Source organism: Phodopus roborovskii, unplaced genomic scaffold (assembly GCF_943737965.1).
Source record: "Phodopus roborovskii unplaced genomic scaffold, PHOROB, whole genome shotgun sequence".
In the NCBI taxonomy this organism is placed as follows: domain Eukaryota; kingdom Metazoa; phylum Chordata; class Mammalia; order Rodentia; family Cricetidae; genus Phodopus; species Phodopus roborovskii.
The window spans coordinates 25811709-25834910 of record NW_026125391.1 but is presented as its reverse complement, the minus strand read 5'-3'; the positions used below and the strand labels follow the sequence as shown (position 1 = coordinate 25834910).

At 37.1% G+C, this 23202-nt stretch overlaps 1 protein-coding gene across 39 annotated transcripts in view; it reads left to right on the top strand.

The window, feature by feature from the left end:
* Positions 1-23202, top strand: part of Nrxn1 (neurexin 1) — a 1037700-nt gene that overhangs the window by 717290 nt on the left and 297208 nt on the right. For all 39 annotated transcript variants that reach the window (XM_051175288.1, XM_051175287.1, XM_051175279.1 and 36 more), the window contains one exon: positions 19521-19702. In XM_051175288.1, coding sequence (XP_051031245.1) covers positions 19521-19702 — 182 coding nt within the window. The remainder of the gene's footprint in view (positions 1-19520; positions 19703-23202) is intronic.

Here is a 23202-nt window from a genome sequence, read left to right as displayed (position 1 = left end):
CATTTTTAATTTTTGATTATGGGACAGTTGTGTGAAAGAGGACAAGCTTTAGAACTGATCAATAAATCACTGGAAAGGTAACTGCTCTTCCTACTGTGAACTAAGACAGGTCATCTGCCATGTGTGAGCATTCTCCACAGCAAAACATTCTCTCCAAGATGGTGAGAACTGTCCCCCCACACCACAATCAGTGCTTAAAAGAAAAGGCAATGTGATAAAATTTACTTAATATGTATGGTGTAACTCATCAAAGAATGGTTTTCTACTTTAATTTGAAATGGTCCAAATTATATTCAAAAGAAACAATTAATTGTGAAATAAGCACTGTTGACGATTCAACTGGGTGCTTTAAAAATGTTGAAATATTTTGTTCAACACCCCCAAACATAGGAACATGAACAAAGAAATAGCTGTGCCCTTGTTAAAGCTGTTCACAGCTACCTGTAAATAAGATGTAATAAGCTTTAGAGTATTCCATTGTTACCTAATCTCTTTTCATCTAGAAAAGTAGAGAGTATGATACCTCCAGTTACATCTGCATAGCATCTTATTTCTTTGACTTTTCCTCTATTTTTGTGACTTAATTCTACTGCTACAATAGGGTAATGAATCCTTTGCAGGATCTGAGTCATATTTGTGACAATAGAACCTACCAAGGTTCAAAATAATTCTAGCTTGGAATGAGTCTGTTCTTCTAAGTAGGAATTATCTTAACATGTATTCACAAAACAAATCAGCCAGGGTGGTTTTTGCTTAATAACATTTAACCCAACCTCTTTCGGTATAACTACAGTAATTATAGATTTTAGACTAGGAAGACCTCCATAATTACATGACTAGGTCTGAATAAACCCATGTATCATTTTGAAGTGTCATTTCTATGCATTCTGTATAGGAGGAATTGCTAACACAGCCATGTAACCTATGTTATTCCAGGAATTAACAAGCATTAACTGCTTTGATGTTCAGCCAATACATTGCAATTTTTTTCTGAATATATGTCTTAGTTTAATGATAAGTATAGAAAGAATAACTGCATTCAGTAGAAACAACTCCTACCACATCATTTCAGAACCATAAAGTATAGAAAATATTTTGTACAGTTATTATGTAAAGTCAAATAAGAAATATACATCCAGCCAAAGCAGTCACAGTATGTTTTCAGCTCCAGTGCCTCACAAGTAAATATAAGTCCCTACTTCATGCTCAGTGTAACTCTGGGCTCAAGTTCAAGCTTAACACCAGTGATATTTTAACTCAGAGAATGGAGTTGCAAATGAGCAGATAGACTTCCTGGAACAGCAACAACCGCATTTCAGGAGATGAAAATGAGTGTTATTGCAGAGGTTTTAACAATGCTAGCAGAGTCACAGAATGATGAATTAGGATGAGATCCACATTTCCCTGATCAAGATTTGGTGCTTCCATGTGCAATGATGGCTTTGTAATTGTGCTCACTTGCAATTGTGTTTCTACTCCCAGCAAAAACAAGTAGAATGTATGAACCCACTCACAATACAGACAGAGCTCTGCTGAGAGATGGCCGTGTCCAATTAGAGAAAAAATAGAATCTTGTACTTCTACATAATTTATGATGCAAACATCTCTTCAAAATTAAAGAAACTTGTATTGGAACAATTTATTGTATGATTTACACTTACCTTAATATTTTATGTCCTAGTGGTCTTGGAAAACAAGACAAGGTTTACTATTCCATCAGTGATTTGATGTCATGAAGCTTAGGTCTGGAGAGATGTTTGGTCTTCAGCATGTTTCCCATGTTTTTAGCTGGCACTTTACTCTGTGCTGCTTCATGTTCCTTTGGCTAGAAAGCAATCTTGATGTGTTCAAAGGAGTCAGAGGGGAGCCCTCATTTTATCACCTTTCAATTTAACTGCTGGAAAAATGGACTTCTTTGAGCGGGTTGCCTCATTGCGTAACTTTGGTAAGCAAAGTCAAAGGAAAAAAAAAAATCACTCAACATTCGGTGAGGTTGTGAATTTGATTTCACTTGCAGGGCCTCAGTTGATTTAAGACAATATATATCTATCTCTATCTCTATCTCTATCTTTATCTTTATCATGTCTATCTTCCTATCTGCAAAAGGGTTACAATTTCGGAGACTTCAGAATGTGGGTGATTTCTAGGATTCCAATGATTAAAGCTTGAAAAATTAGGAAAAAAAAAAAAGAGTTAATAGTTGAATTAGACTTGGCTGAAATCAACTGGATTTGAGGGCGGGCAGGAATGCCACAAAGACTCAGTGAATCCCATTAAATCTTTTTGAGAGTTCTTTCTCTTTTTAATGGAAAAGGCAGGTGTGAAATAAAATTTATTATGTATATGACCCCATCTCAGTCTGTTATTCCTACTGGTTGAAAATAAGACCACTGCCACCATTTAAAGCCAAATTTGAAGCAAACTTTAATTAAATACTGGTCAGGGAGATGAACTCTGGCCAGATCCATACCTGGGTTCCCAGGAAATGGCCCTGAATCGTTTTTCAGGAGTTTAAGGAGGCAAAACTCATAATTCATCTCCTTTCCAATCAGGGGAAAGCATACATGTTGATGTGCTTTCTGACAGTGTACCTCTTGCTTACATCCAGTCATGGGCAAGGGTGCATCCTAACTTATTCTTGCCCATTTACTCCCACCCACAGGTGACCAAGCACATCTATTGCAGATGGGTCAAACAAACTTGTTTAGGAGAATGAAAACATGTGACTTGCTATCTTCAATAAATAATTGACTCCAGTATTTCAGGAACTATCTGTCTTTGGGCAAGGCACTTGCAGATCTGAGGCATTTTTGTTTCATGGATCTTCTAGGCACAGTAATTAAGATTTAAAATGTAACTTTGGCTCTCACAGGTCCCCAGTATAATTTGCTGAAAATTGAATCTATGCTTTGAAGGAACCATAGAGCAATAGAAGAAGGGAATGAGAATTTTGATAGTCTTGATTTTTTGATTATTGTGTCTTGCTGCAATCTGTTCTTCAGCTATTTGGCTTCAACTGCCATCCTTTGGTTCCTCTTATAAATTGGATGATACTGTTTGGGTATTGTCTTTTGGGAAACTTTATTTCTTTTAATTAGATGTGACTGATCTTATTGAAAATGTGCTTCTTTCTAAAACAACAATAAATATGTAAATAAATAAGTAAATAAAATACCACCCCAAACAAGCAAACAAACAATCCTTTGGCCTTCTTTTACTGTAGGTGTTTGTCATGCATGGTAGATAGTAATTGCTTGATTGATCCTTACTGTGTCTCTTGATTTCCCCACTATAAGTGTCACATGAGTTGAAACTTCTCAGACCAATCTTGTTTTCTGTGTCTGGCAAAGGATACTCTGATGTTAGTACATCAGAATAATTTTGCAAACCACACATCAAGTGTCACATATCACCTATGAATTTGGGAGTCCCTTTTTGTGTGGAAGTTCTACTAAGAAAATCATTTTAAAAATGGCTCAGAAGAAAACTCAAGGATAATTTTATTAGAGTTTGTGAGAAACAATAAGGCAGGCAAGCTATGTATCTTGGCAGCTCCAGAGATAAGAGTGATGTAGAAAAGAAACATGGGAAGTCATGCCTTTTACAGTAGAGGTTGGCACACAATTTGCATGGTAGAAGGTGTGTGTATGTGTGTGTGTGTGTGTGTGTGTGTGTGTGTGTGTGTGTGTGTGGTAGGGGCTGTGTTCAGAGACTAAATGAGGAAACATAGTATCCAGTAACACAGTAACACAGGACTTATCATCAGCCAGTTCTCAATGAAGAAAGATTAAATATGAATATTTTCTATCAAACACTGTAAAGCTGTGTATATGACAATGAATTCAATTCTTTTTATCTTTCCCACCTTGCCAGACTTCTGTGCAAATGTTTTAATCCCCTTACACACTTCCTTCAACTTTTGTTTACATAAAGGCCCTGCAACATTCTTGGGTCATAGTAGCTGGACCCTTCCCCTCTCATTTCCAGTATATTCATTCTAAGATTAGTCAACCTCAAAAGACTGTGAGGTTTGACTCCAGCCAATGGGGAAAAGACACTATAGTAAAAATCAAGTGTACCTCCTGTTCCCATGGGTTTATTCTTTAGCTGTGGTGAGAAATGTATTCCCTTGATCAAGAGGGAAATTTATCCTTGAAGTACTTAATTGGAGTGGTGCTCTCTTTCTTTGAAACCTAAACTTATTTCTAAAACAAAGGAAAAGATAGAGACGGAAGAAAAGGAAAAGTTATGATGTACTGAGTTAATACTCAGAAAATTCAGGCAGGGCATATAGCACAGGGCTCAAAGTCCTGCTGATGTACTTTCTGCCAACACCTGGAAAGGAAACATTCCATATCTAACTAGCTAGTGCCTCATCCTATTTCATTAGCATAACTTCAAGTGAATCAGAACTCTCCTGGCCAAGCTGGATGTAGGACATAATGTCAGATCTCCACTTGGATGATAGAGTTCAGATTCCATTATTTTGACCAGGAGGAAATAGCTTAAATGTTTTCAACAAACCCAGATACTTCCATGTTGGTCTCAAAGTTCATTGGGGGTGGGGTTTATTCCTGAATGTCCCTCTAAACCATCTAATGCCTGTCTAGCTGTATAATGGTTCCACTGTTATCATTATGGAGTTTCATATTTATTAATACAATATGTGAAAAATTAGCAAATACCTTATAATCATAAAATTCAAGTTGCTGGAATAATTTTTTGCAACATGTAAAATTAAAGAGTTTAGATGTAGTCATGTTCAACCTGTCTCCCACAGGTTTCAGATGTCCCAGGATGTCTGCAAATGCCCAAAACACTTGTAAATAACATTACATCTCATTATCAAACTATTAGGCACAGCAGATACAACACAATTTCCCTTCTATTTTGCCTGTAGGCCTCATACTTGCCACTAGTAACCATATCCACTCAATTCTAGAGTTAGACCACTAGGGTGAACCAATGAGTTTCTGTTTATTCAATTATCGTTTACTAAGTTTACTAAGATTTATCGGTATCGAGTTTCTTATTAGAGATGACTGAAAGCAGCTGTCTTACTAAAAATCTCAACCCATCATGGTGATGCTGGAGCCCTCTGCACAAATTACAGATGGGTCAACTGGTCCAAGAAATGTCTTCTGTGCAGCTCAGTGGTGCAGTGTCCCCCTCTCTTGTAGTTGCTTCATCAATAAAGCCAAAAAGAAGCTTTCTCGATCGTCCATAGCTTTGCTTCTCAGACATAGGACCTGCAGTTTTCCTCTGGAGTTCCATGAGCATCTCCTCTCCTGAAGGGAATGTAACTTCAAAGGAAACTGCTAAGTAACTGACTTGTCCTGTAAGGAAAGGTTTCCAAATTTGAATGTTTTATACTGTGGGCAGCTAAGGTAACCACATTGAGCATATTTTTCAACTGTATTGATTCCATACTCCTCTCACCACTACTGAATGCTGAAACCCAGATAATTCATCCTTAGATGAAGGGATCTGAGCCAAAGCTTACAAGTCTCATTACATTTGCTCTTATTCTTATGTACAGAGCATAGTGACTAAACCAACACAGCCTTAATTCAAAGGGTTGTGCATGCAGCAAGGAGTTAAAACAAGGTGATAGTTACAAAAAGGAAATCAACTAAGCTTTCTTTCATCAGGCTGATGTCTAGAGAGCAGGAGAGCAAAAGACACGTATTACAATATAAAATAGTAAATCATTTTCCGTCATACAATCTCTTCAGTTACTGGAAGGAAAAGAACAGTTCACTCAAGCTTTGTAGCAATGTCATATTGAATGCCCTGTATTACATTTGGGGACCATTATAGAGGAGATGTGATACTAAGTAGATATGAGTCTGACTTAATGGTCTTGCCAAAACTATTTGAGGAATACTCCTGACAGTATTTTCATTTGAACAAATCATCTAACTTGCATTCTTGCTTACTCAGCAGAGTACAGAAGGGGTGTCTTCCAGGGCCTCTTCAGTGTATGAAGTATTATAGACCTGCAGAGATTCAAGTGGCTAATCTCAAACACAGTTTTATCACATACCTGAAGCATTTCCTTTTTTGATGTGTCCTGTCTGAAAGGCACAGTATCCATTCCTTTTCCAGTTTCAAAACCTAGGTGTAACTTTTAGTTTCTTTTTCTCTCCATTATGATTCCTTTCTGATTCTGTATCTGCCAGCTTCCTTCCATGCCCACTGTTGAAGTATATTAGTTTATGTCCTTATAGTTTATTCTTTTACTGAATCTATTATTTTGAAGGGTCTCCTTCTTTGTCTTCCATTTCTGCCTAGAAATCATGATAACCTTGTCAAAATTTACAGCTCATTATGTCATTTCTCCAATTGAATTAATCTACTTAGATTCATTTTAACTTAACTTGAATATTATACTTCTTAATGTGTCTCTTTTGACATGCTGAGTATTATTGTAGGTTAGTATGAGCCAAAGTTAGTACTGGGCTTAGTAACTACTTTTAAACTTGGTAACTGCTTCATACCAGATGAAGAGAGGACATTGCTGTTGTGTTTATTTTTCTGTCTGTTTTCTGTCATGTTACTGGCTCATTATGGGTACCAAAATCTCCACACTGTGTGTGTGTGTGTGTGTGTGTGTGTGTGTGTGTGTGTGTGTGTGTGTGACTATCCTATACTGTTTCAATGGAAGATGTCATCTACAGCTGAATCTATTCCATACATTCTAGCTAGGGATGGCAATTGTGTGAGGCTGAAGGTATCACTAACTGGAGTAGAAGAGAAACTGGCTGCTGACTTAGGAATTTTTATCCTTTCAAAGCTATAATACAGGGCAGGGAGGAAAATGGCGGTTCAAATAGATAAAGACATGGCAGGTACACTATGAAAATAAGTATTGCTCACAAAGAATAAATGGCAGAAAAATAAAACAGTCTTGAAAATGCCTGAAAATTTGGTGTTTTTGGAAATAAAAATGATAGCAACTTTGTTGGGAGAGGGGTGTATCTTACTTTTCTCCATTTTAAATATTCCCCTTATTATTGAGAGTTTAAAATACTTACTTGCATAAAAATGAATGAGCTACCAGCTTGGGTTTAGAAAACGCTTGCTCTGTTTTGTAGTAGTTTGAATTTCAGTAGAATTATTTTAGAGTATTCTTCAAATAAAAGGCAACCTTGTTTGGTTATTTACATATCTGCTCCCAGTGTGGCACTGATCTACCAAAATCTTCCCTTCTCTTAGAGGAGAGCATGATATTTTACTTCTTGATATACACAATTTTATTATACATATATATGCATAGACAGCTTAGTTTTCACATCAATTTTTAGTATATGCTTGCTAAGCCTGAAAGAAGTATATTATACATGTATGCAAAAATTTTCTCAAAAATATAAACAGAATATTAAAACTTTTTGTTGCTTCCAAATTTAACATTGGGAAAAAAAGTGTTTTGATTTGTTTAACATTTTCTTTTGTCCCTTTTCTATGTATTTTTAGTTTGTAGCACTGCATTTGTGTTTTCTAAATTATATTTCATTTCAGGACACTGGAAAACAGTTGCTGATACAGATTTTAAATTTAAGCCACAACTTTTTATTTCCCAATAATATGTTCTTTATTGTGTGCTTACTAAAGGGACACTCAATTCTAAAACATGGAATAAAAATAAAGTCATCACTGAAATATTTTTGAGAATTACATTTTACTCACTACATCAATTGTGGCTATCTATGAAGTGTGTGGTGACAGAAATCCAGCAAGGAACAATCACAGATTTTTGTCATTGTCAAGAAAATTTTTTAGAAAAACACATGATTCTTGCCTATAACCCAAACACTTGGAGGCTGAGGCAACAAGATGGTTAATTTGAAACCAGCCTGGGCCACACTGAGAGAACTTTTCTCTAAATTGAAACCAGTAGAAGAGTATGAAACACAGATAACATTTGTAGAATGTGGTCTACTTGTAACTATTTTGTAGAAATTGAAATAGAATAGGCAGCAATACAAATCATTGCTGTCTGATTTTTTTTCTTTTTTCTTTCTTTCTTTTTTCTTTCTTTCTTTTTTTTTTTTTTTTTTTTTTTTTTTTTTTTTTTGTCTCTGAATAGGGCTAGCTTTCCACTCCAATTGTGGAAACATTCGCAGATCTGACAACCATCTGAGCAATGAAGAAAATGTTTTTGACTAAGAATAAAGAAGGCAAGACATTAATCAGCAAATCAATTTCTCAGAGAGGCAGGTGGATCTGTGGATCTCTGTGAGTTCGAGGCCAGTCTGGTCTAACTGAATGAGTTCCAGGACAGGCTCCAAAGCCACACAGAGAAACCCCACCTCGGAAAACAAACAAACCAAAAAACCAAAACATAAAATAACAAAAACAAAAAGTCACTGGAGATGTGTAACTTAGCTTGTGAATGGGAATGTAATGAAGTTAGAGATTGTCAGTCAAACTGGCTATCATTTTAGATTCCACCACTTCACCAGCTATAGCCAGCCCACATATAACTTCTGACCCACAAACAGCCTGTCCTCAAAGGTCAACAAAATCAAAGCAGAGCAGAACTCTACTAAATTGCCAAGGCTATACTTGGGATTACATTTCTTGCCATTATCTCTTGGTGAATGTTCTTATACCAAAGCCCAGATCAAAGGGGGGGGGGGGGTGATCCTGTCCTGCAGACTGCAGACTGCAATGCTCTCCACCAAACCTCAGACTGTCCTGAGCTCCTATCTTATATTCTTTCCTAGTGTTAGGATCAAAGGTGTGAACTCTGTTTCTCTTTTAGACAGATTCACTCTCATGTAGCTCAGGGTGGCCTTGAATTCACAAAGACTCATCTGCCTCTGTCTCCAGAGTGCTGGGATTAAAGCTGTGGCCACCACTGCCTGTCCTCTATGGCTAACTAGTTGCTTAGGTGTATGACTAACTAATGGCTTAGTGTGTGTGTGTGTGTGTGTGTGTGTGTGTGTGTGTGTGTAACTAGTGGCTTAGCTCTGCAATCTGATTTTCAGGCCTGCTTTATTTGTTAGATTACAAACAAAATCAAAATATCACTACAGCCCCAGACATAAATGAAGAGAACCTTGGCCACTTCAGAAACTTCTTGGAAAAGGAAAACAGTGTGACCAGGAGTAACTCAGCATGCTATGGATTATCAAAGTACCAAATGAGGAGTCTACTCTTAGAGGGAGAAGCCCTCCAGTTTTCTTAAGCTCCTTCTTTTTGATAACACTTCCTAAAACACAATTCTTTCAATGGTATACAAACTAACTTGCATTGAAGATCCATGAAACAACCCCCTTATTATCTTAATGCCAGATATATTTCATGAGTACCTGTGTTTGTTACAAGATGCTTGGATCTTGTTGAATTTTCAGAAAGCTTTCTATGTTGTTTTAATTCTTGCAAATTGCTTGCCAATTTAAAGTGAGCCACATCTAAACAGTAAGTAATTGCTTATGATAATGAGTGCAAACTAATTTGCTGGAATATGTTAATATTCACAAAGCACTTTTGTACCTCCTGCTGTTCCAAAAATACTGCTCTCTTGTTTAAATGTAGCTTTTAGTGTTATTGTTACACATCTGACTAAAATCATCCCTTCAGTAGCAGTATGCAAAAGTCATGTACGGTGGTGGCCTCTGTATTCTAAAGAAGGGACAGAGAGTCATGGCATCTTTGATGAATGATTTGGAATATTTGAGTCGGGGAACTGAAGCCTTAATAATTAATTCTAATTAGTGATTGATGGCAGTAAGCTTACTACACTGGGTTAGAAATGGCCTCTCTTTCCCATAAGGGCTATAAAAGTTAATTTAAATCACTTCACAGACAGATGGCATCCAAACTTAATTTAAATACAATAACCAACTTTAAATGAATTCAGTATTATCAAATGCCGCTAAATCCAAGTGCTTAAGTATGAAGCCTACTTCACCTCCAGAGTGCCCTCTACTCCTTGGTCTGCAGGATCTCCTCAACTGTGTTCATGAATGCTTCTTAAAGACTCAACGTTTTTGCCTGACCAGATGGTGGCACTAGCCTTTAATCTCAGCAAATGGGAGGCAGAGGCAAGCAGATCTCTGTTAGTTCTGACTAGCCTGGTCTACACAGAGAGTTCCAGGACAAGTTGCAAACCTACACAGAGGAACCCTGTCTCAAACAACAACAACAACAACAAAAGACTGGCGATTTTAAAGACACTTGTTTCAAACTGAGGGTCTTTTTTTTTTAATTTTTTAAATTTATTTTATATAACAAAGTCCATTTAAATGAAAACAAACATTTATAGACAATATTTGGGAATTTGGGTGTTGTTCTTTCCAAACTACTTCCTTCTGGTAAGGGGCACTGTCATGGGGGATTCTAAGAAGATTCAGAAATCCTGGCTGTAGTCTGTAAGGCTGCTTTGTCCAGCTGTTTTGAATGTAGGATCACCTCGTACTCTGTTTCAGGCCGTCTGGCTTGATCAAACCACATTAGTCTGGAAGGAATCCACATCTTTTCATTTTCTGTGGAAACAAAAATAGAAATCCTTTTCCCCAGTAACTTGTCCTTGAACTTAGATTTTGGAGTCAAAGCATTTTTTTTTTTAATTTAATTTATTATTTTACAAGTCGATCCCAGTTCCCTCTCCCTCCTTCCCTCTCTCCCTCCCTCCCTCCTTTCCTCTTTCCCTTCCTTCCTCCCTCCTTCCCTCCCTTTTACCCTCTCTGCCCTCTCACATGTACTCTAACCACCCTCCCCTCTCATCCCCCCACCCCAATTCCATATGTAGGGGAATGCCATCCAGTTGGGGTCATGTAGATCTGACAGGTCATGTGAAGTAGGGACTAGGGCTTCTCTCCTGTCTCTAGATTAAGGCAGTTATCCCTCCATGGGGGATGTGTTCACAAAGTCCTTTTGTGCACCAGGGATACATCCTGGCTCCACTGTCTGAGGTCCCTTAGACTGCTCAGTCCTTCTGGCTGAGACCCATATTCAGTGGGGCCTGAGTCAGTCCCATGCTGGCTTCCCAGCTACCAGTCTAGTGGCCGTTAGCTCCTCCTTGTTAAACTGAGGGTCTTCTAAGATCAGAGACAGGTCTACAATCTGAGGTGGAAGTAGGGCCAGATTGTAGCTTAGTCTAGAAAAATAGAATATTGAGGATCTAATACAAAAGAAGACCTGTTTGATTTTTTGGCTTGCTTCAAGTCTTATTTAGCACTAGAATGTTCTAGTAAATTCCAACTTCAAAGGTCCCTGCTACACATACTCCTGTGTTTCCATATGGATGGTGAAATGCAAAGAACTCCATAGAGAAACCATTAAACAGAAACAAAAAACCCATCACTTTAAAATTCATTTCTTTTGTTGAATTTCACTGGCTAAAGAAATTTTTTTTCAGTTTCAAACAGTTCCATATTTGAATTTTACATTTTATAAGTATTTGAAAGTGCTTGTCATAGTAAGTGGCCCAATGTCTCTGTTTTTTGCTTGTAATTATCCTATGAAAGTAGATGGTACTTCACACAGAGGATTGAGTTTTATTCCTCTTGTAGTCAGCCTTTATTAGCTGTTTCAGAGCATGAGCTGAAAATAAACCAAGCAAGTTTCAGATATTATATTTTACTTTTATTAATGTACCTGCTACGGTTATTTTTTTTAACCTATGTGTAAATTAAATTAATACTTAAAAAGTGAGAAATTATTTACTTTCTCATAAAGCTAGAAGGAAATCTGTGATAAATAGAGAAACTAATGCGAAGATCCTCTTAAATGCAATCTCTTTCTTGGGACATTAATATCACATTTGTCCTGGCTTTCAAGCTACCTCACTCCCAGTTAATGGGAATTTGAATTTCATGGAATTTTTAGGGGATAGCATGCTAGCCTTTTTTAGTACTGTCTTTGAATAGTACTGACTCCTAACTCTCAGGCTTTATTCTGTATTTGTCTAGGGATTTAGTGCAAGAGACAGAGATAAGGCAGTGTTCTTAGAAAGTGTGGATTTCTTCCTTTTCAATATGTGGCTTCCCATTTATTTAAGTGAATCTACTCTCTATATCTGAAAGTGATTTGTGTGTCTTTCCTAGTGTTTGTGGAAAAACTGACCCCAAAGTTAGCTCTTCTCTTTCCAGAACCCTGTTAAGTAATGCTGTCTCCAAATGAATCTGGTGTCCTTTTGAGAGACCAGGAATTCTTTAAGGTGGTTTTTATGTGGAATATTTAAAGTTGTCTTCTGAAAGACTTCATTTATTTTTTTTACTTTCGAAGTTTTCTGCCATGTTGCCTGTGTTTTCTATCTGGATAGGCATATCTGAGCTGCTATCTCTGCATTATGTCAAAAAGCCTCTTTCAGGGCTGGAGAGATGGCACAGTGGTTAAGAGCACTTGTTGCCCATGCAGAGAACTTGGTCATAATTCCCAGCACTTACATGGCAGCTCCCAACCATCTAAGTAAATGAGTAAATGGATGCGTGAATATCTAGTTTATTGGTTGAAATGATCTTAGATTTGGCTCCTTTGCTTCAGCAATTTCTATTTTGCCATAATTTTCAGAACATTCACAATTAAAAGTTTGAAATGAGTAAACGGAAGGATATCACTTTGTGCAAAAAAAAAAAAAATCACTTTTGGTGACTTCATTTTTAAGAATTTGCTAGAAGCTTGCACAGTTTGGTTGATGTTCTTAAAGATAATACTTTTCTTCAATAGCCTGATGCTGTGATTTCCTCTCTCCCTATTCATGTTGCTTATAGCTCTAATGCAAATTGATTACTGAAATCCCCACCAAAGATATTTTAATGATGTTCATTCACTAACTGCTTGAGGGAGCCCAGTTTCAAAAAGGAAGATGTAAACATTTGATGTTCCTAGGGGTTACTGGTTTTAGGATCACTTTGCTTGATTCTACTTTTAACACTAGACCACTTTATGGGATTTCCCTGATCTGATTGGCAAAAAGTCCACCACTTTCTTGTTTTTATTCTCTGTCACATAGTTAAGACTGAGACACTTAAAAAGGCTCCTAGACTCTGATATTGATGTTGGAAAAAGTTTGTCTCACTTGCCAGTTCAAACTGTAGAATACAAGTATTCCTAGAGGGTATATTGCCTAAATAACACATTCCAGAAGAAAATACCTTTTAAAAGAAAATGTGGTTTCTATAGCTTGATAGTGCAGGTCAGTAATTATTGCTACAGGAGGATAAGAGAGCAAGATCATAGGTTCAAGGTTGGAGTTCAAGACAACCTGAGCAATGTAGTGAGCTTGTCTCAAAATAGAACATGAAAAGAACATTGGGAATATAGTACAGTGTGAAAGCATGTGCCTAGCATATTCAAGACCCTGGGCTCAATCCTCAACATATTTGAAACATAAATGGATTTTCTACATGATATGTTACTGCATAGACTTTTTAAAATAGCACTTACTTGCTTGAATGTTCAACAATGTGCCCATCTTCAATTTGAGGATGAATGTTTATAAGCACATATAATGATACACGTACAGACATATAATTGATATTCATTGTGTTCTAGGTTTGAGGAAGCTCTTAACTGAGACTTGGCCATCACCTCTTTTCCAAGGCATGTTTAGTATCCCCAAACAGTAGCTTCATTTTTTTTTTTTTTAAATCAATTCCCTTATATTGCAGAGAAACAAATGACTCTTCAAATGGATTTGGTTGCCATGAGTTATTGACAGGGTAGTCTCGGCTTTATAGAGTACAAGTGAAAACCAATTATGTATTCCTCTATTTGAAATATCTAAATTGTACAGTGGGTCTCCTGCGAGGTCTAGTTAACTCAGCCTTTCTGTTCTCCTTGAAATTTTAGAGAGTTCCATGGCTAATAGCATAGACTGCAGCTCTTTGTGGCTTTCCTGAACACATGTCAAGGTTATAAACAAGAGTAATCCATAGGTCTATCTACACCCTAAAATATTATTTTAGGTATCACACAGGAACATGCTTACACTATGGAAGTAAATGTTCATAAATTTTGAATTGAAAATGTACATATGCTACATTTGTGAACGCATGCTTATTTTAAAGCTGTGGTGTTTCCATGACAGCCAGTTCAAAACAACATAGGATATTCATTAGAAAATCATTTCTATAGACAAATGTTTTAAGTCAGTAAAAAAAAACAAAGTTTCTTTATGACTTTAAAGAAATGTGTAATTCCTATTTCAATCATCTGAGAGAAACGACTCCTGACTTCGTAGACCTCAGGATAGCTTTCGGCCCCTTCATTTTGCTTGATAGTTTTATTTGATGGAAACTTCTTACTGTGTAAGCACACATCATTTTTATTTTCAGATGGTTCCTTGTCTATGGTATAGCTGAAGCTTGTGGAGGTTGGCTCACTCAATTCCTCACTCAATTTCAGGACCAAGTTTCTGACCAACATTTGGGACTGGGTACTCACTCTCCAGTTCCACCGGAGGGAATTCCAGTCCATCAGTGGAAGTTTCCCTTAGCATCACAGCTAATATTCAAATTAATAAAATCTAACAATTTATTTTCTTGAATTTCAGTTATTTTTCTTCATTATATTACTTGGGGTTCTGATAAAACATAAGTCTGTCCCTTTATGACAGCTTTGTATCTCTGTCCAACCTAAATATGACACTGAGGTGTTACAATGAGACCTCCATTATTAGGGAATGATTTTCTTTTGTTTGGTGTCTGGGGCCACTAATTAACAATTTCACTTACCTTACTCTTTCTTGTTCTTTTTCCTTATTAAAGGATCAATTACCCTCTTTTGTTCTCTAGTCTGTTTATATACATGGGGTGAATTTGTCCATTGTCCTAAGTATGCCTTTAAAATGTTCAACATTTTCTAATCTTGATTGTTTTTTTTTATTCTTAAAAAAATTAGACATTGAAAACCCAGTAGTGCTTTGATTTCATTATGTAATTCCTGTGGGCATGAATGCTTTTACAATTATTTAGGAAGTGAACTATCTGCAATTATATGTGTTTGTTAATAGTTGTTAAAGTTATCCTTATACTCTCTTGTAATATATGGTGGTCTTTTTATTAATTTTTGTGTCTAGGTCCTTTACTCCAAAGAATAAGTCCCATATGTTAAAAATGCTCAACAAATTTAAAATAAGCAATGGCATATTAACATGCCCATGGGAAGAATAAAAGCTGTCATTTATTATTGTTTTAATTTTCATCTGATATCCCGGGAACTTCTCTGGATGAAGCCTTATATCGATGTTTCATTTAATGGAAACATAATGACCCGAATATTTCAAGTGGGTTACAGGATTATAGTCCTTCAAACAAGAACCTTTTATTCATGTACTTGTGAGTTAGAAGCTAATCTTTTCAGAAGTTAATTATATTATTGTGTATGTAGCAAGGATCTGGACCAACCAAAACTGAACAGCTCAGTACACGCTGATTGGATTTCTTTTTCAGAGAGCTTTAGTACATTTGGGGGGATATATGACCCTTGCTGAAATAAAGTGAGTCCAAGGTGGGGGTGCTTTAGAAGGGAAAATCTGATAGCAGAGAATAGGGAGGAAGAGAGTGTCCTTCATGTAAACAATAATGTTCAATAAGAGCTGAAAATGTTTCTTATTCTAACATCACAGACAATGCAACAATAAATAGGAACCCATGTGTAATATTTGCAAACATTTATTTCAGTGCAAAGTATGTTGGCACTCTTGAATATGGATCTGATAGTGCTACTTTGTCAATGAATTCAGGGTAATAGGCTTTGTTTAAATGGAGAGATTGCTAAAAACCACTTTAAGGTTGAGTCATCCATACATTTGGTGAGATGATAGATGACAAGGTCAATATGCAACAAATCCATCCACCCTTACTCATTGATGTATTAGTACATGGCACCTAGAAACATCCATAAGTAATCAAGGTGGCACATTCCACCATATTCTTCTATACTTATATAAAGATTGGGACAGTGATTATGATATGGTCCTATCTCTCATACCAAAATAACACATGTTGTTGTAAAACATGTAAGAATAAACATTTTGAAATAAAGATAGTTTCTAGTTCATGTATTATAGATGCAATTTATTTAATGATCAAGTGAATATTTACCTTGTGCTATAAATATGGCCATGCTAGATGCTTTATGGTGGTGAGCTAATATTCTGTGTTTCACAAAAGCTCCCATGTGATGTAATTTAATATGACTTCTATTGTCCAATATTAGTAAAGTAAATAACAGTATTAGGGTAGGTTTATGAGAAGAACAGTGCTAATCCAAAGAATGAAATAAAGATTAATAAAAATCATGATGTAGGAAATCCCTTTATTAAAAGGTAATTTGTTTGAAAATAAATTTGAAGTAAATCAGAATTTTCTCAAGGTGCTTATATTAAAATTATCCAGCACTGTTGCAATGTTATTTTTTATATTTTCTTGAGGTGTGAACATACACACACACACACACACACACACACACACACACACCTCCCCTGAGTACTCAGTGTATGCTAGAATGTAGGTTGCCCAGATGCTCCTGTATGCCCCCTCATTGTATCTCTACAGAACTTCCATGAGACAGTGTTGCTGCTTTTCAAATAGGAAGTTCTAAATATAGATTAAGTCCTTAGCTCTAGGTCCTGATGGCAGTAAATGATACAACTGGATTTGAACTCTGTCCACCTAGGCCAGATTTACAGTCATCATTTCTAAGTTCCTCTGTAATTTACAAAGACATATACTTAATGGAGTAGACTTTGAAATTTCAGCCCAGTGGCCCACTGCATTTGATCATGAGGATGATTTTCTGGATGAGTGGAAGGAGAGATTTAAGAATATAAAGGAGTATTTTTTTCAAGTTCCATGCAAAATGGAATTTTAGAAAAGAAGCCAGCATGTATACTGTGAGCAGAGTGGTCTTTAGTCTAATTCTTCTCTTCATTATGAAATTGTGCTGTTGAGTTTACACTCAGTACGGTGTATGTGGTGCGCATACTATGAAATTGTCCCTGGGATAAACCTGCAGAAAAAAAGAGTGGAGAAGTGATCACTAGGCTTATTTCTCTTAGTGAAGCAAATTCATCATAAAGTCACCATGTATTTGGTAGAATGCTAGCGCCTAGGGTCTCACTGTGTATTGAGAAAAAGTAAATTGGATGATGAATTCAAACCATGAATAATAATATCTACATTATATTTTTTTCACTGAAAGTATAAACTATGAACACATTCAGGCCAATAATGAGGCACTTAGAAATGTTTACAGTTAGAAAGCTTTGAGAAATAACCTTTCTAATATTAGTCTATATGTTCAAATGTGGTGAAAAAAAAAAAAAAAGGACATGGCTGTAAAGTGAAAATGTCATGGCTATGACAAAACACCCCAAAAAAGCAGCCTAAGGAAGGAAGGGTTTGCTTTGCCTCATAGTATGGTCTTATAGCCCATTATAGTGGGCACACAAAAGTCCAGAGCAACTGTTGTCACTGTGTCTGTGTTACTGGGTCAGGAAGCTGAGGGCAGATAACAAGTGGAAGTAGTAGGAGAAACCTCAGCGCCTACAGCTAAAGATTCACTTCTAATGAAACTCTACATTCTAAAGGTTCTACAACCTTCCAAAATAGTGCTACCACCAGGTGACCAAATATTCAAACACATGAGCTAATGGTTTAACCCTAATCAACAGGCCCTCCCCTTCCCTCCCATCGCCTCCCTTCCCCTCCTTTTTTCTCACTGGAGATTGGCCATACTGCTTTGCATTTGCTGGGTGAAAACTGTATCATTGAAATTCCTTAGTCCTTTTCTTCTAAGTATGGGTCTTACTAAGTTGGCCAGGCAGGCTTTGAATTTATGATTTTTTTTTCCTGTTTGGTGTCCCTAGTAGCTGGAAATACAGATGGATATCTTCAGATTAACCTCTATTCATTTCTATCTCTCTCCCTCCCTCCCTTTCTCCTTCCCTCCCTCCACCAGACTTTGGAGTATTCTTTTTATTTTTGTGTGAGTATTTTTTTCTGCATGAATGCAGTATACGACATATATGCCTGCAAAAGTCAGAAGAGGGCATTAGATTCTAAGGAGCAGAGTTATGGATGTTTATGAGCCACCATGTAGGTTTGAGGATTAAAACCTGGGTCCTGCATGAAAACAAGTACTCATAACCACTGAGACTTCTTCTTTCCAACCCCTTTTCTTCTCTCTTACACATTTTTCTTCTGAAATCTCTTTCAAATCTTCTTCCTCAAAGGATTTCTCGTGTTTGATGACAGAGTTGCTAGCAACACAGTGATATTGTAAGACCCTCAGAATGAGGAGTCTTCCAGGTTCGGTCGACACCCCAAGAACTCAATGTCCAGTCCAGTTGCTGCAAAACGCAAGAGGCTTTAATGAACAGGAAACGTTTGCGCAAACGGGCTCCTCCAGCACGCAGGCTAGGGAGAAGCCCCCTTCCCTGGGCCCAGGTGTTTTTAAAGGCAAACCCACAAGCTTAGGGAGGGGGTGGGACCCTCTGTCCATTGAGTACATGACCCTTGGAGGCCGGATGGTCTGCTATTAGGGTCAGCAGGCCTTAGGGCCTCAGGTGTGCTAATTAATCTTGTCTGGGCAAACCAGAGTTACAGCTATCTCTTGACCCTATTTACCACCTGTTGACTCACAGGAAAGGAGGGGCAGTGTGAATTCTTCTTATCTCAGGGCCCTATGAGAGGAAGCTAGCAAATTCCAAGGAACAGATATTGGTTTCTAGGTTAGTCCATCATTAACATTACTTTTTAGGTCTTTCAATATGAGACTCCCCATGCATTGAAACACTTTCTTTATCTAAACTCGATTAATGTCTGACATCTTCACCCTGTAGTAGAATATTAACTTCCATGACTGAAAAGATAGGATTATTCTCCATGCTGTAAGACTAGTATTCACCTGGAGGGAGTAAAGGCAATGAGAGACTCTCTAGGATGCTGTGTTATTTTATAGTCCATAGATGCTATATGTTAAGACTTGACTTCCATGGGTGGGATGCGTTATATGTATTTGTTGACATGATTTCTAGGGTTTATTGTTGTTAATTCATAAGTTATGCTGTGTGACATGTGAGGAGACCCTTTTCCCATAAGTGCTTGATTTGTAGGCTATTTGTTGCAAGTTGCTCCTCTGTGCTGTATGACTTTGTCATATTCCAATGCAGCCCTTGTTTTGAAAACAAGTTGATATATGTTTCTCATGCCTTCTCAATCCTCCAGTCAATGTTTCCTCTTAAACTATTTCTCAAAAACTGGCAGGAAGAAATGAGAGCCCATTACATTCCTTGCTTGTCCAATTCGATGGAGAAAACTGAAGCCTACCATTTGTTCTAGAACACCTGCTGGTGGATTTAATGAGTGTATTAAAAACTGAGTGGATACTCCGTTTCTGTTAAAACAACTCTGTCCTATTCTGAGGAAGTTTCAATGAAACCTATCATTTGCTTTGCTTTAGTTTGTGTAAAAGTTAACATTTATTGCTGTATCAATACATGACATGGGAAACAGATTTCATGTATGCATGGGTACTAATGGGATTTATGTTTTGTTTTACAGCTGGGACAACGTATATCTTTAGCAAAGGTGGTGGACAGATCACGTATAAGTGGCCTCCTAATGACCGACCTAGTACACGAGCAGACAGGCTGGCCATAGGGTTCAGCACTGTCCAGAAGGAAGCGGTATTGGTGCGAGTGGACAGTTCCTCAGGCCTGGGTGACTATCTTGAACTGCACATAGTAAGTATTTCTCAAATAAGATTTAGAATTTGCTTTTCACCATTAACTTTATGCATATATATATATATATATATATATGTGTGTGTGTGTATGGATATATGTATATATACACATATTTTTATGTTTTCCCCAAATTGTTACAGTAAATTTGAATGTGGAATATCACTAATAAACTTTAGTGCTATTATTAACACGTACTTCACAATAGGAAGAAATTATTTTTATTTTTGAATGTGAAGTCATGTCAATTTTGTGCTTGCAAAGACATTTGGGAGTGAATTTCTTGCTCTAGGACAATTTTCCAAGTTAATAAAGTAAGTTATTGCTTAGTAGCCCTGTACCATCTGGCTGGAAGCAGGGGGTTGTAGTATCGAAGTCATCCAAAGATCTGGATTCGGTATTCTTACCTCTTTCCTTGCCAGAGTCAAAATTGTCTAAAGTTACATGGTGTGGGAGGAATGAGGAAGGAAACTTTAAGGATGTGAAAATTTAAGTTGGGGATGTGGAAATGGCAAATATGATTGTTTCTGGGGCATTTTGTGTTAGCTTCGATAGCTGTCGGAAAGTTCTGAGAATCATTCCTATTCTGTCTGAGCTCTGAGGAAGTTGACATGCAAAGTGAGCCAGCACGGTAAATAATAGCTTATGAAAGGGACATTTTCTCTTTAGTTTTCTTAACAGACCTTCTAGTTCAGACCCTTCTTTGCAATCCTATTGCTAAGGAGTTACCAAGTATGGTTGTAATTCTCCATTTCCTCAGTTCTCTCAATTACTTGAGAAGAAAAGAAAAATGCACTTGCTTTCATTGCTAAGGGATATTAGTATTTTTCTATTTTTCAACATTGGAAAATATAACATCTTCAGAATTCTAGGTGGGGGCAGAGGGCGGTATACATCAGCAAGCAGTATAGGGTTTGTGGAACATGTGCAAGCCCTAGGGATCCATCCCCAGAAGCATTGCAAACAACCAGAAAACAAAAAACCAAGGGATTTTTCCTTTATCTATAATCTTTTTGTCTTCTTGAAGTTTTAGACACATTTCATCCTCTACAGCCTCTATTTTATACTTGAATATTGTTGATCGCCTCAGTCTCTTGACCATGGAAGTTTGATGTAAGGAGTATGGCTTTTCTGCCTGCCACCTGGTCTTGTCCCGCCGCCGCTCCAGCCCCAATTAACACACAGAGACTCTGTATTTGATATAATTCTGTTGGCCCGTTACTAGTTTCTTATCAGCTAGCTGTCTTAATTATTAACCCATTTCTGTTAATCTAGTATTTCCACGTGGTCTTCTCCTACCGGGGAACCGGCTGGCATTCTGCTTTCTCCAGACTCTCCATCTTCACTTCTCCTTACTTCCTCCTATTTCCTCCTTGTCTCCTAGTCCCTCCTATCTTCCTTTCCTATTGGCCAACAGTGCTTTATTCATTAACCAGTATAAAAAACATATACAGAATGACATCTCCCATCAGTGTGATCTGTTTTGTTTATGTTTACCTAGTTTATATTCTACTAAGTCTTCAAAGTATCTTTGGTCAGGTCAACATGCCCTAGGCATCTACCAATCATCACACTACATTATCACACTACACAGATAACAAGTTTTTAGTTCTGAAAGACTTTATTAACTTTTTCTTAATCTTATTTGTATATTAGATTTCCAGTAAACCAGCTAAAATTTTCCATTTTCCACAAGAGCTGAATTCCTTGTCAGTCTTAGGGGTGGGGGGAATAAACAGAAAATAACACCTTGGGATAACCATTATTGAACCATTATAAGTTTCCATTCGAAATGCACTTGTCATAAAATGGCAACCCTCTGGAAAGCAATTTCAGCTGCCTTACAGCAAATACCTAACAATCAAAATTGAAAGCATTTGGGTTTTTATAGCATCATGAATAAATGATCAGTTGAGATAAACTTCGAGGGGCAGTAAGGAATCTTGCTGTTTAAGGTAATCTCAACTTTCAAAGTATATTTTCTCAGCTCTGATTTAAGAACTTTGCTATTTCAGAAAGATATATATATATATATATACATATATATATATATATATATATATATATTAAAAAGAAAGAAAACAAGACCTTTGTCCTTCTAAGAGAAATTACTTATTGATTTGTAGCCAATTACACTTTTAGCCTGAGAAAGGTTCTGCAATGATTGCCCTGAAGTGGTAAGAGGTAGTTATTGAATTACTCAAACTACTGTTGTTTGTTTCACGGACTAAGCAATTGGTCTACAGTGTTCACTATTTCTTTCCAATTCTGACCAACTTAAGCTCCTTTGAAAGTAAATTGTTGATATTTTGCATGTCTGCCCCAGCATGTGTCCTCCTGGCCATGGGTTCCTTTGCTTCCCTTCCCCCCTAGCTCTCCCCTTTAGCCCTTGCCTAGCCATTCATTTTAGAGTCAATGCTTATCTCTATCTAATATTTTTCTTGGATTAGAAATCTTCATATTTTCCTTGCCCCCAGAGCTTGTCATTAATTGGAGAACAGATATTAGTGTCTTCAGAATCTTACTGTTAATCCTGAAATTCACTGGCGAAAAACTAGTTCCACCATTTTGGCCAAATTAAAGCAAGCTTTTGTTAAAACATTAAATACTGACCAAGATGGAATTTAGTCAGGATCACAACATGGAACTTTTCATATGAGGGGCCTTGAGACATGGGTTGGCAGGCTGGCCTGTCTTCTGTGAACAAAACTCATAGGCCACCCTGCTTTTCCATAAGGCTTTGTTATTTTCCAAGAACTACAACTCTCAGAATCCCAGGAAGTTAACTGGTGTTTGGCCTGGTGTTATTTTTCAAGAAATACAACTCCCAGAATTCTAGGAAACTACCTGGTCTTTGGGAAGTTTGGGAAGTTGTTGAATCAGTCCTGCCCCCTACTATCTAAAGCCAGATCTAAGCTTTAGTTCAACCCAACAAAGAGAAACCCCTCTCCCTCCCTTTAGTTCATTGTCTGCACATCATGCCCAGCCATTAGAACTCAAAAGCTATTTATTTGGACATTAGTCTAATGGAGTTAAAATTATCTCAGAGTTTGCCTTTAGTTTGGTGTACTAGCTTTGCTGGCTTCAATACCGCTAAGTCCTTTTCGTAACTGGATTCACTAAAGAATAAAAAAAGAAAATGTAGGAAGAAAATGGAAATCAGGAAAGTAGAAAAGCAAGCAAAGGGGGAGAATAAATTCAACTTGAGATGAGACATTTGAAAGAGACTTCACTTTTCTCTTGGTATGTAAAGAATGGGCACTGGAGATTTTGAGACAGATTGTCCTTCAATTGATCCTCCTACCTCTGCCTCCTGATAACTGGGATTAAAGCCAGCATGCTTGGCAACTATGCTTAATATTAATTATTCAAGAGCTCTTTTATCTGATTGTTAGTACAATTGTCATGTTGTCATTCTGGATTTCCAAAAATATTTTTTTTTTTTTTGAGTGAGGCATCAGAAAGTTAAAACTAAAGCAAGGTTTGGTTTTGTTTATGAA